The following is an 11,728-nucleotide window of genomic DNA, read 5'->3' on the forward strand; positions in this document are numbered from 1 at the left end:
GAGGTGGCGGCGGGCGCGAGAGCCTGGGCCGCGCGGGACTGACCGTCGGGGCCCCGGGACGGCGGCCCCGGGGCGTCCATGCCATGGAGAAGCTTGCGGCCGGGCTGGCCGGCCTGCGCTGGAGCATGGGCGCCTTCCCGCTTGACCTCATCGTCAGCCGCTGCCGCCTGCCCACGCTCGCCTGCCTTGGGCCAGGTACCGGGGTCGCTGGAGATGGGGACCGGGGTCCGCGGGGAAATGGTGGGCTCTCCAGGCAGGGGCCAGCGGGATCGTGAGGAGGGTGCGGCGCCCGCGCCCTCCTGGCTCCCCGGTGTGGGCCCCGAGCGCTTCCTGGCGCGCCTCCCGGGAGACGCGGGGCCCACCGGCCAGGTCCGCCTCCTGGGCCCCGCGGACAAGCACAGGCACAGACACCGGGGACAGGGCCGGGACAGTTTTCCCGCCCAGCTGGAGTCCGGAAAGGGGCCGAGCCCCTGCTCCCGCCCCGTCGGTGCCCCCCTTTCCCCCGCTGCCCCTGGGACCCCGTCCCGGCCGCGCCCCCTCAGTCCCTTTGTCCCCGGCCTCTCACCTCTGTCTTCCCTCATCTCTGGGACCCGGACTCTGTCTTCCCCCTACCGCCACCCCCAGCCCTGCTCCGCCCCTCTGGGGACCCTTCTTGCACTTCCTTTCGCTTCCTCAGGAGCCGTTTCGGTCCTGGGGCGGGCAGGCCACCTTCGGGAGAGGCCCGCGGGAGCCGGGTCTGCCGCCCGGCGTGACCCCCAAACCCCCGGCCCTCCCCTGAATCTTGTCCCACTTCTTAATAGGATCTGGGGCCCCCAACCGTTCGGCTGATGGAACCACTCATGGGGCCCAAGAAGGTACCCCGGGGCTGCGTGGAGCGAGGGGACCGTTTCGGGGAGGGGGGTGCTGCTTGGTTGGGGGATGGGCGGTAGCCGGGGCTGGCAGCCAGGCCGGGGGTTTTGTGTGTGAGAAGAATAGGGGTTTGGCCCGCGTTGGCATACTCGCTTCCCTGAATGCTAATGGGGCCCGCGGCCGCAGGCTCCTCTCCTCCCCTCCCCTCGGGGGCCCGGCAGCCCCTCCTCCGCGGCGGCCAGGAGTGGGCACAGTGGGCGTCAGCTGTCCCGGGAGCAGGCTCATGGGGGAGCATCGGCGCCCTGGCCGCCAGGCAGGCCAGCGTCTGTTTCTCTGGCACGGGGTAGAGTGGTCAGAGTGTGGTACCGTGTCCGCCTGTGAATGGGGGATGCTGCCTTGGGGTCTTCTGGCCACTTCCCACATATCCTTTTTGGCATCTCCCCTTTCTGGGCAGCTTTTCTGAGCTCCGCGGTCTGGGTACGGCCTCCTTTGGTCTCCCCTGCCACCTCGTGCCAACCCTGGCTTGTCTCCTACTGTGCACCTCATTATAATGGCCAGCCAGTTTATTGTCTTTCCACCTGGCTGTGGGCTCCTTGACACCGGGCATCCTTGCCCAATAAAGATTATGGATTGAATGAATGAATGAATGAATGAATGGGTGAGTGAATGAACAACTGGTGTGATGGCCCAGCTGTCTGTTGCGTGTGACAGTGTGTGGCTATGGCTGGGTCACCATCAGGGTGTGAATGTCTGGTCAGAATTATATGGCTTGAAGGGTAGGTCCCTGTGTACCTGTGCATTTGGGAGGGGCCCCTTGGCCAGAGACTGAGTTATGTGGTTTGGGTGACAAGCATCTGTCACTGTGGGCTATTGTGGTTCAGCTGTTGGTGGTCATGAGCCATGGTTACTGGTGGGTGTCCATGTGGCTGTGGAAGACGGGGCTGAGACCCAGGACAGCTCTCAGAGGAGGGATCAGAGTTGTTCTTGTGCCCCTGGAGGTGAGGAGGTGCAGAAGAAGGCTCAGACAACACCCCCAACACACACATAGTGGGGGCCAGGCCCTTCCTGAGTGTCTTGAACTGCCCCCCACCCTGCCACACACACACATCCACCCACCCCACATGTACACACTTTATGGATCCCCCAGCCATCAGAGTAAACCATTTCCCATTTGATTCGCAGAAATTTTGTAAGTTGTACCTGAAGGAGCAAGGAAGGAGGTGTTCCCCACCCCCACCCTCCCCACCAGCTGCAGCCAGGACATGGCCCCTTCTGCCTCCTGGAAGCTGGGCGGCCCCTCCTGCTCCCCTGGAAACCGTTGCTGGGGTTGGAGCCTCCAGGCCCAGACCCCTCCCAACTCTCAACACCTCTGCCCCAGGGCAGCGTTCCCCAGGCCCCAGGACTGGGCCTCCCACTCCTGCCTTCTAAACCTGCTCTCTCAACCCCTCCAACCCTCAGCCATCACCCCTGTAATTGGGAGGATGAGGGGCGTGGGGAGGGGGTGTCAAGGAGCTGCTTCTCTGAGATAGGGTTGGCGGTTTCTGGGGACTTCCCCACTCTCCTTTGAGGTCCCCTGAACAAGGCAGTGGGTGGAAAGGAAAGGCTGCCCTTGGGAGAGCCAGTAATCAGCTGCTCTAAGCCCTGTCACTCTCCTGACCTGAGCAACCCGTGGCTCTGGGGGAGCTCTCATAGCTGGGACCTTATAAGGGGCAGTCCCATGTGGGCCCTCTCCACTGCCCCAACAGGGCCCTTCTTGCAGGGCCTAGGCCCTGACTGGGAGGCTGAGGCCCAGCTCCAGCATCTCCTGCTCAATAAAGTCTCCCTTCGCCACTCCACCCCCAGCTGGAACCTGCTGCTCCCCAGACATGCTCCAGTCAGTGCCTCAAACTTGCCTAGTCTCTGGTACATCTCTGCCCACCTCCCCAGGGGCCTAAGGGCTCCTGGAGGCCAGGGGCCGTCTGGGCTTATCCATGGGGAACTCCCAGCCCCAGCTCAGAGCCGGAGACAGCAGGCATTCCAGCCACTGATGAACGAGGGGCCCTGTCAGGAGTCACAGCCCTGAGAGGCTCACAGCCAGCCCCACAGCCCCAGGCCCCAGCTGGCAGCCCGCCTGTCCCTTGAGCTTTGCTGACCTGGGCAGGGATTGTGGGGAGCTGTCCCTCAGGGGGGTGGTCTTGGTGAGGAGGTCACCCTGTCTGTACTTTCTGCCCCTCCTAATGTCCTGTCTTCCTTCCCCTCCTCCTCTGTCCTCCTCTCCCCTCCCAGGGGAGTACGCTGAGGGCGTCAGTGAGCGAGACATCCTGCTCATCCACTCCTGCCGCCAGTGGACAACGGTGACAGCTCATACCCTGGAGGAGGGCCACTATGTCATCGGGCCCAAGATTGACATCCCCCTGCAGTACCCAGGTGTGCCCAGCCAGGAAAAGATGTCATAAAGCCTGCGGGGGGTGTAGGCAGGAGGGGCTGGGGTCAGGGGTAGGGGGAATGCTGTGACTAGCGAGGCGGTGATTACGGTTAGGGTTGGAGTCAGGGCCCGGCAGTTTTCATTCTGTTCTGTGGAGCTCTGGGTTTCTGGCGAAGTGGCTCACAGGTTTTTTGATTCACATTTTATTTTAAAGTAGATTTGAAACTAATGATTAAAAAATACCCACACTCTTAAATTACTACGAATCAGAGCTTAACCCTAATCAGAGGCCTTCAGGGTATACCTTCAGCTGCCACACTTACCCTTTTTTGTGCAGACCCTTCAAGAGAACATGTCCTGCCAGGACCTTTTCAGTACTGTGCAACCAAACGCTGCAGAAACCAGCGAATGCCCAAGCTGATTACATGGCTGCGCCTCTCCGCACTGATTCTGTTTTTCCCAATTTTTGCATTAAAGCTATTGTTTCCATTGGTTGACTTTATAAGTTAATGTTAAAAATTTTAGACTTTTAAAGATTATGCTAATGGACTACCTTTATTAGTTTTATAAGTGATGTTGACATATAATAAGAGTTTGTTTGAAGAAATGATTCTGTTACCAAAAAAGGAAGTACAGCCCCTTCATTTTATAGATGATGAAATGGAGGGCTTGGGGGAGGAGGTGACTTGCCCCTTGTCACACAGCTAGGAAAAGAAGAGCATGGCCACATCCAGGTATCTCAACTGAGGGTTGGTGTCTGCTACACCACACCAGGAGCATGTGGTTGCTGTCCCCTGTGTGGGAGGGATGGGATTTTGGTGATCCCATCCCAGAGATGTCCCCGTGTGAGCCCCGGATCCCACAGCTGCCATGTGTTAAGCATGTGCTGCATTCCATATGCTGGGCCGAACATTTTTGCCATTTCATCCTCATGGCAACCTGATGAGAAAGTCTTATCAACTCCATTTAACTCACCAGGAAACTGAGGCTCCGGGAGTTTCAGTGGCTTGCCCAGTGCCATGTTTTTTGTTTTTTGTTTTTGTTTTTAGAGATGGTCTCAAACTCCTGGTCTCAATGAAGCCTCCTGCCTCAGCCTCCCAGAGTGCTGGGATTATAGGTGTGAGTCACTGCGCCAGACCCAGTTCTGTGTGCGTGTGTGTTTTCTGTTGCTCAGGCTGGAGTGCAGAGGCGCCATCTTGGCTCACTGCCTCTGAGGTTCAAGCGATTCCCCTGCATCAGCCTACCAAGTAGCTGGGATTACAGGTGCCTGTCACCACGCTCGGCTAATTTTTGTATTTTTAGTAGAGACAGGGTTTCACCATGTTGGCCAGGCTCGTCTCAAACTCCTGACCTCAAGTGATCCAGCCGCCTTGGCCTCCCAAAGTGCTGGGATTACAGGTGTGAGCCACCAAACCCAGCCTAGTTCTGTGTTTTTAATTGCTGTGCCCAGCTGCTCCTGACAACCCTCTCACCAAGGCTGGGAAGCCTTTGAGTTGGGAAGGCCCCATTGCTTCCTCACAGGTAGCCCTGCCCCCTCTGACCCTGGGTCTCCCTGAGCCAGGAGGACAGGACTGAGCCCTTTACAGAGGCTTCTGTCTTTTATAACCTGTGAAGTTGGTACCTGTGTACTCCATCACCTAACCCTTTAAAAGATACGGAAACTCACTCAGATGTCTTTCTGACCTGGGGTTCTGTCTTGGGCTTGGAGCCCCCTGGGGGCCTGCTCAAGCTAGAAGTTTCCCAGCTTGGTTGGGGGAGGTCTCAGGTCTTCTTGGGATGAAAAAAGCAAAGGTTGCCTGAGCAGTGGCTGGTATATGTAATCCTAGTGCTTTAGGAGGCTGAGACAGGAGGATCCTTTGAGGCCAGGAGTTCCAGGCCAGCGTGGGCAACATAGCGAGAACCGTTCTCTGCAAACAAAACCAAAAACAAGCAAACAAACAAAGAAAACCCCAACAACAAATAAATTAGCTGGCATGGTGGCGCAGGCCTGTAGTCTGGCTACAGGGGAGGCTGAAGCCAGGTGGGGGGGATCCCTTTAGTCCAGGAGGTTGAGGCTGCAGTGAGTTATGATGGTACCCCGACATTTCAGCATCTAAAATAAATAAATAAAAATTAAAAAGAGAAAGAAAGATTGGGAAAATCCCTCACTGAAAAAAACGTGACTTTAGGGACTTCATTTTGGTTGTGTCATTAAAACTCTGGGAACCCGAGGCACAGTCTCCCAGGGAACCGTGGGTGCGGGGGCTCCTAGCTCTTCCTCCCATCTCTCTGGCGCCCCTGCATGCCTGTGTCCGGTGGTGGTCTTGGGGGGCGCGGCCCCGCCCCAGCCCCATCTTTTTGCGGGGCTGCTACTGTCCGCCCGCACGGGGGAGGGGAACGGAGGCGGAGGCCGGCGGGTTAACGAGGAGGCGCTGAGTGCACGGCTGGGCTCCACGCTGATTTCTCCTAATGAATTAATAATGGCGCTGGGCTGGCGGGGGCGGCCGGCTGCGGACCGGCGAGAGAGCCGCGGGGAAGGCCAGGGAGGGAGGAGGACGGCGCCCCGCGCGGGGTGGGGCTCGGGGCACTGCCGGTGACTCGGTCTCCAGGCTGCGGCGCTCTGCTCTGGGAGTCAGAGAGACCTGGCCAGGCTCCGTACTGTCCCCCCTCCCAGCCCCCGCCCCCGGCCCCGGCCCAGCGGGAGGGGCCAGGCGTCTTCCCTGAGCATGGGGCCACTTCCCCAGTGTTGGCCTTGTTTCCTGCTCAGCATTTGGCAGATGCGCCTCTGGCCAGCGGGATGTTTCCATTTTACAGATGGAAATCCGAAGCCCAGAGAGATTAAATAATTTGCCTAAGGTCACACAGCTGGCTAGTGGCAGGGTGGGATTCAGCCAGATATGTCGCACTCCAAAGCCTGAGCTTTTACCCATGTTCTTTACTGAGTGTGTGCTGTGGGGAAGGCATGGAGAAGGGTGGTCAGCAAGCCCCTGCCACAGCCCAGGTGCTTGGGGCCGGAAGGGAGGAGTGAGGCAGCCATGTGTTCTGACGGCAAGGACAAGGAGGAGAGGCAGGTCAGGATGGGGCAGGTCCCTAGAGCCGTGGGGGACATCAGGTCCCATATAGGGGGAGGCAGGAGAGGAAGCCGCCCCTGGGCTGGCGGGGAGGAAAAGGCTTCCAGGGTACAGAGCATCACTCCCTGGAGGGCTCCCTTCCTTCCTCCCGCAGTAATGACCGGCGCTGGGCTTCAGGCTGCCGCTGAGGGGATGGTGCTGGATGCCATGGTTACATCGATCTTCCCTGCCACATCCTCCCCCAGCTCCAGCCCTGACTTGGCTCCAAGTCTCCCCACAGGGGGCAGTGGGCATTGCTCCCTGCCTGGCTACTTGTGGTTGGGGCAGGGGCAGGGGTGGGGGGTTGTGTGTGGACTTGGGGGAGGAGGCGGGGTTGAGGGGAGTGGGGCTACTCAGTGCCTGCAGTTCCTGCTTCCCAAGTCCTAGATCCCTGCTTCTTGCCTGCCCTCGTCCACGTTTTTCTGCTGTTGCCTTCTAGGGCTGTGGCACTTCAGAGGCCTTTTCCCAGGTGGGTCCCAGGGCAGGGAGGGCAGGCCTGGGGGCTCCCCCACCAGCATTCTCCTGTCCATTTCCCCTTGTTCTGGGCTGTCATTTCTCTCCCTGCTCAGTGATGATGCTTCAGGCCCTGCCCTCTGCTCCTCTTACCCTGCACCATGGGTGTCTTCATCTGGGTCTCTGGCTGGGTTTGGGGGTCCCCAGGAACCCCCGGCACTGCATACACAATTGTGCATGTGTTCATGCTAGGATCACAGTGTGGGCATTTTTCTGGGATGAACATCCCCGAAGTGTCAAGCCCCCTGCTCTTCCTCTTCCCTGAGCCATCTCACTTGCCTCACAGCTGAGGCTGCCACCTGTGGGCTGGTGACCTTCAGTCTGTTTCACTGGCCAGATGTCCCCAAGTTCTGCACACACACTGGTGGCACCCACCCTAGGAGCACCACCTGAAGGCCCCTTCCTTGGCCTCTCCAGGATCTGCCTTGGTCCCACAACATGTTCCTTCTGGGTTCCCAGTTTTGGCTAACAGCTCTGCCATCTCCTTTTCTTTTCTTTTCTTTTTTTTTTTTTTGAGACAGAGTCTTGCTCTGTTGTCCAGACTGGAGTGCAGTGGTGTGATCTTGGCTCACTGCAACCTCCGCCTTCCAAGTTCAAGCGATTCTCCTGCCTCAGCCTCCCAAGTAGCTGGGACTACAGGTGTGTGCCACCACACCCAGATAGGTTTTTGTATTTTTAGTAGAGATGAGGTTTCACCATGTTGGCCAGGCTGGTCTTGAACTGCTGACCTCAAGTGATCTGCCTACTTTGGCCTCCCAAAGTGCTGGGTTACAAGCGTGAGCCACCGTGCCTGGCCTGCCATCTCCATTTCTGACCAGGCTGGTGGCCTGAGTACATCATCCTGAGTCCCTTCCTTCCCCAACTCCCCCTTATTCAGTCACCCAAGCCTGCTGGGTCTCCCTTCCCAGTGTCTCTTGGTCTGTTTCTGCTATTCCCTAGCTCTTCTCCAGAACCCCTTACTGGTTCATTTACCTGACTGGTCTCCTGGTTATTTTAATAGAGCTGAACCTGGATCACGGTATTTCTTTGCTCGAAACACTCCAGTGGGTCTCATGTTGTACAGAATAAAGTCTTACCGCTTTAAGCAAGGCATTCAGAGCCTCTCAAATCCCAGTTGCTGTCTGCATCCCCTCCTGTCCTCCCTCTCCCTAAGTCCTTCCCTGCAGGCACGCACCATCTGGGGCAGGTGGTCTGATTTTGTGTCTCTGTGTCTTTGTTTACACTGTTTCTTCCACAGGGAATGCCCATTCAGTGAATTCCCTTTCATTCTTAAGGTGCAGCTCAGTGATCCTCTCAGATTCCGCCAGGCAGGTTTCTCCTACCCAGTCATCTTCTAACTCTTTTGTCACAAGTCTGTTGTAGCACTTATCACATCCCACCATCATTGAGTACTCATCGTCTCACCCACTATATCTGGATTTCTTTAAGGGCAGACTGTATTTTACACAGATTTGTACCGTGTGTGTGGCCTACCATAGTGTCTGACACATAGCGAGTGCTCCATCAAAATCTGTGCAATGATTAAATGAATGAACTGTGACAGAAGCAACTACCAAGGGGGCTTCAGAAGCTAAAGAAGGCCCAGTACGGTGGCTCACACGTGTAATCCCAGCACTTTGGGAGACCATAGCTGGGGGATCGCTTGAGCCCAGGAATTTGAGACCAGCCTGGGCAACATCATGAGACCTCATCTAAAAAGTTAGCCAGGCATGGTGGCACATGCCTGTGGTCCCAGCTACTTGAGAGGCTGAGGCAGGAGGATCCCTTGAGCCCAGGAGGTCGAAGCTGCAGTGAGTTGTGATCATACCACTGTACTCCACCCTGGGTGACAAAGCAAGACCCTGTTTCAAAAAACAAAAACACCCAGAGGCTAAAGAGTCACCTTGTCTTCTCTCGACTTGTTCCCTCACCTATTCACGGCTCTCTTCCTACTGTATAAAGCCTGAGAAAAGGCCATCCATCAGATGCCAGGGCGGCTCAGAGCTTCTCTTTGTGCTCCTGTGGGTATGCATATAAAAGGTGAGGTGAGATAGCTTACACAGGGATGTCTGCTTCACAGACTGGCAATCACTTCTGGAAAGTCTGTGTCTCCAAGGGGCATGTGCTGAGCTTGGCAAAGCACACAGCCCCAGACTGCAGGTTGGGAAGGCCTCCTCTCAGGGAGGTAGGTGGCTTTGCTGGGTTCAGGTCAGAGCCTCTGGGAGAGTAGGATTGGATATCAGAGCAGGGCAGGGTGTGGGAACAGAGCTGGGGTCAGAGTGGCTCTCCCAGAGCCTTCAAGGGCTGGGCCAGGCCCTCGTTGGCCCAGTGCCACTTCCATGCGGATGAGCAGCCCAGGGCGAAGCACAGGATGCCAGATCCAGGTAGGGCCCACAATCATCTGTCCCCACCCCCTCAGATGAGGACCCAGAGGCCCAGAGAGGGAAAGGAACTTGTCACGGCAAATCAGAGGTCAGGCTGGGACCGAGCAAGGAGCCAGCATCCTGGTACCACACTGATAGTTGATCAGAGGCCAGCTCTGTGTCCACATGTTTGGGGCTATTTGCAATTGGGTTCTCTGGGCAGGCAGCCTCTAGCCTCACTGCATACCCACAGGCTCTCTATGGGGTGAGGGCTGGGCTGTAGATGCTAGGGATCTGTGCTCACCTTGCTGAAGCTGAGCCAGATGACCAGCCCCCTTCAGCCCATGCCAGTGGAAACCTGCCCTTTGGCCTTCCTTAGTTCCTGAGGGACTGGCTGAGATTATGGTAGCAGGGGACCACGAAGGCTCTTGGGATGCAGGCAGGCCCACTCCAGCAACTTTTGTCACCCACTATGCAGGGAAGTTCAAGCTCCTGGAACAGGCCCGGGATGTGCGGGAACCAGTGAGGTACTTCAGCAGCGTGGAGGAGGTGGCCAGTGTCTTCCCTGACCGCATCTTCGTGATGGAAGCCATCACCTTCAGCGTCAAGGTCAGTCACTCCATCACCAGGTGTGGTGTCCCCACACTACTCCTTGCCTTAGGGGCAACCCTGACCCTGGTTGGAAGGTTGCCCTGAGGATCCAAGAAGGAGAGTGGCTCCTGGGGACCCCTTAGGGGCCTTTGGCACAATTGAGCCATGTCAGAAGAGTGGGGAATAGGACCCACTGGGCTGAAGGACTTCCTGCGAAAGGTAGTGAAGAAGGAAGGGGTGTCTGGAAGGGTCATGTTCTGACTTGGAGACTTTTCAGGGCAACCTGTCCCTAGCTGCCCCAGCACCCACTTGTAGAGGCGGTGGTTGTGGTAATCAGGCAGTGTAAATAGACCCCTGCTGTGGGGTGGGAGCAGTGGCTCATGCCTGTAATCCCAACACTTTGGGAGGCTAAGGAGGGAGGATCGATTGAGGTCAGAAGTTTGAGACCATCCTGGGCAAGATGGAGAGACCCTGTCTCTACAAAAAAAATGTTAAAAAATTAACTGGGCATGGTGGTGCACATCTATAGTCCTAGCTACTTGGGAGGCTGAGGCAGGAGGACTGTTGCCAGGAGTTTGAGGCTGCACTGAGCTGTGAATGTGCCACTGCCCTCCAACCTGGGCGACAGAGCAAGACCCTGTCTCTAAAAAAAAAAAAAAAAAAAAAAAAACAACTAAAAACAGTCCCTGCTGTGTACAGATAGTGCTGTTTTGTTTACAAACCCTTTTCTTATCCATCAATTCATTTCTCTTCACATAGCCTTGTTGGATGGGCAGGGCATTATGATCGCGCAAATGGTAAAGACAATGATGATAAAAGTCGCCATTTACTGTATACTTTAAAATATGTTGCTGATCCAAGTAGTGGGGAAGAAAAGAAAAATGTTACTGCACCTACAGTCTTTTTAATCCTACAGCAGTTCTTCGAAGTAAGAGTTATCAGATATGGTCGCTAAGGCGTGGAGGGGCAACTCATTTAAGGTGGCACAGCTGCTAGTCGTCTCTCCAGGATGAACGTGGATCTCTTGGCCTACAGCCCAATGCTTTCCATCTGGTCCGAGCCCCGGGAGGGCGGAAGAGGAAGGCTGTCTTCCCTTTCCAGTCTCTGGGAGCTGGCCGCGTGGCTTTCCCTGGGACCTGGCTAAGGCCCTGCCCTGTCTCTGGGATCTCCAGGTGGTGTCGGGCGAGTTCAGCGAGGACAGCGAGGTGTACAACTTCACGCTGCATGCGGGCGACGAGCTCACTCTTATGGGCCAGGCGGAGATCCTGTGCGCCAAGACCACCAAGGAGCGCTCGCGCTTCACCACCCTCCTGCGAAAGCTGGGCCGGGCCGGTGCGCTGACTGGGGTGGGAGGTGGCGGCCCGGCGAGCGCGGGGGCCGCGGGAGGCAGCGGCGGCGGGGGCGCCAGGCCGGTCAAAGGCAAGATGCCCTGCCTCATCTGCATGAACCACCGCACCAACGAGAGCCTGAGCCTGCCCTTCCAGTGCCAGGGCCGCTTCAGCACTCGCAGCCCGCTGGAGTTGCAGATGCAGGAGGGCGAGCACACGGTGCGCGCCATCATCGAGCGCGTGCGGCTACCGGTGAACGTGCTGGTGCCCAGCCGGCCGCCGCGCAACCCCTACGACCTGCACCCGGTGCGGGAGGGTCACTGCTACAAGCTGGTTAGCATCATCTCCAAGACGGTGGTGCTGGGGCTGGCGCTGCGCCGCGAGGGCCCGGCGCCGCTGCACTTCCTGCTGCTAACTGACACGCCGCGCTTCGCGCTGCCGCAGGGCCTGCTGGCCGGGGACCCGCGCGTCGAGCGCCTGGTGCGCGACAGCGCCTCCTACTGCCGCGAGCGCTTCGACCCCGACGAGTACTCCACGGCCGTGCGCGAGGCGCCTGCCGAACTCGCCGAAGACTGCGCCAGCCCGCGCCGCGCGCGCCTTTGCCTGCCCGCG

General features: G+C 57.6%; 1 protein-coding gene across 2 annotated transcripts in view; it reads left to right on the plus strand.

Annotated features, from left to right (window-relative positions):
* The first annotated feature begins 6 nt into the window (after positions 1 to 6).
* GAREM2 (GRB2 associated regulator of MAPK1 subtype 2) overlaps positions 7 to 11,728 on the plus strand; it is a 16,969-nt gene continuing 5,247 nt past the window's right edge. The window contains exons 1-5 of one of the 2 annotated variants that reach the window (XM_017876871.1): positions 7 to 195; positions 801 to 854; positions 3,115 to 3,255; positions 9,676 to 9,806; positions 10,961 to 11,727. In XM_017876871.1, coding sequence (XP_017732360.1) covers positions 84 to 195; positions 801 to 854; positions 3,115 to 3,255; positions 9,676 to 9,806; positions 10,961 to 11,727 — 1,205 coding nt within the window. In that variant the 5' untranslated portion in view covers positions 7 to 83. The remainder of the gene's footprint in view (positions 196 to 800; positions 855 to 3,114; positions 3,256 to 9,675; positions 9,807 to 10,960; position 11,728) is intronic. The other variant, XM_017876870.1, reaches the window with a different exon arrangement.

The sequence above is a fragment of the Rhinopithecus bieti genome, unplaced genomic scaffold (assembly GCF_001698545.2).
Source record: "Rhinopithecus bieti isolate Rb0 unplaced genomic scaffold, ASM169854v2 scaffold_7681, whole genome shotgun sequence".
NCBI lineage: Eukaryota > Metazoa > Chordata > Mammalia > Primates > Cercopithecidae > Rhinopithecus > Rhinopithecus bieti.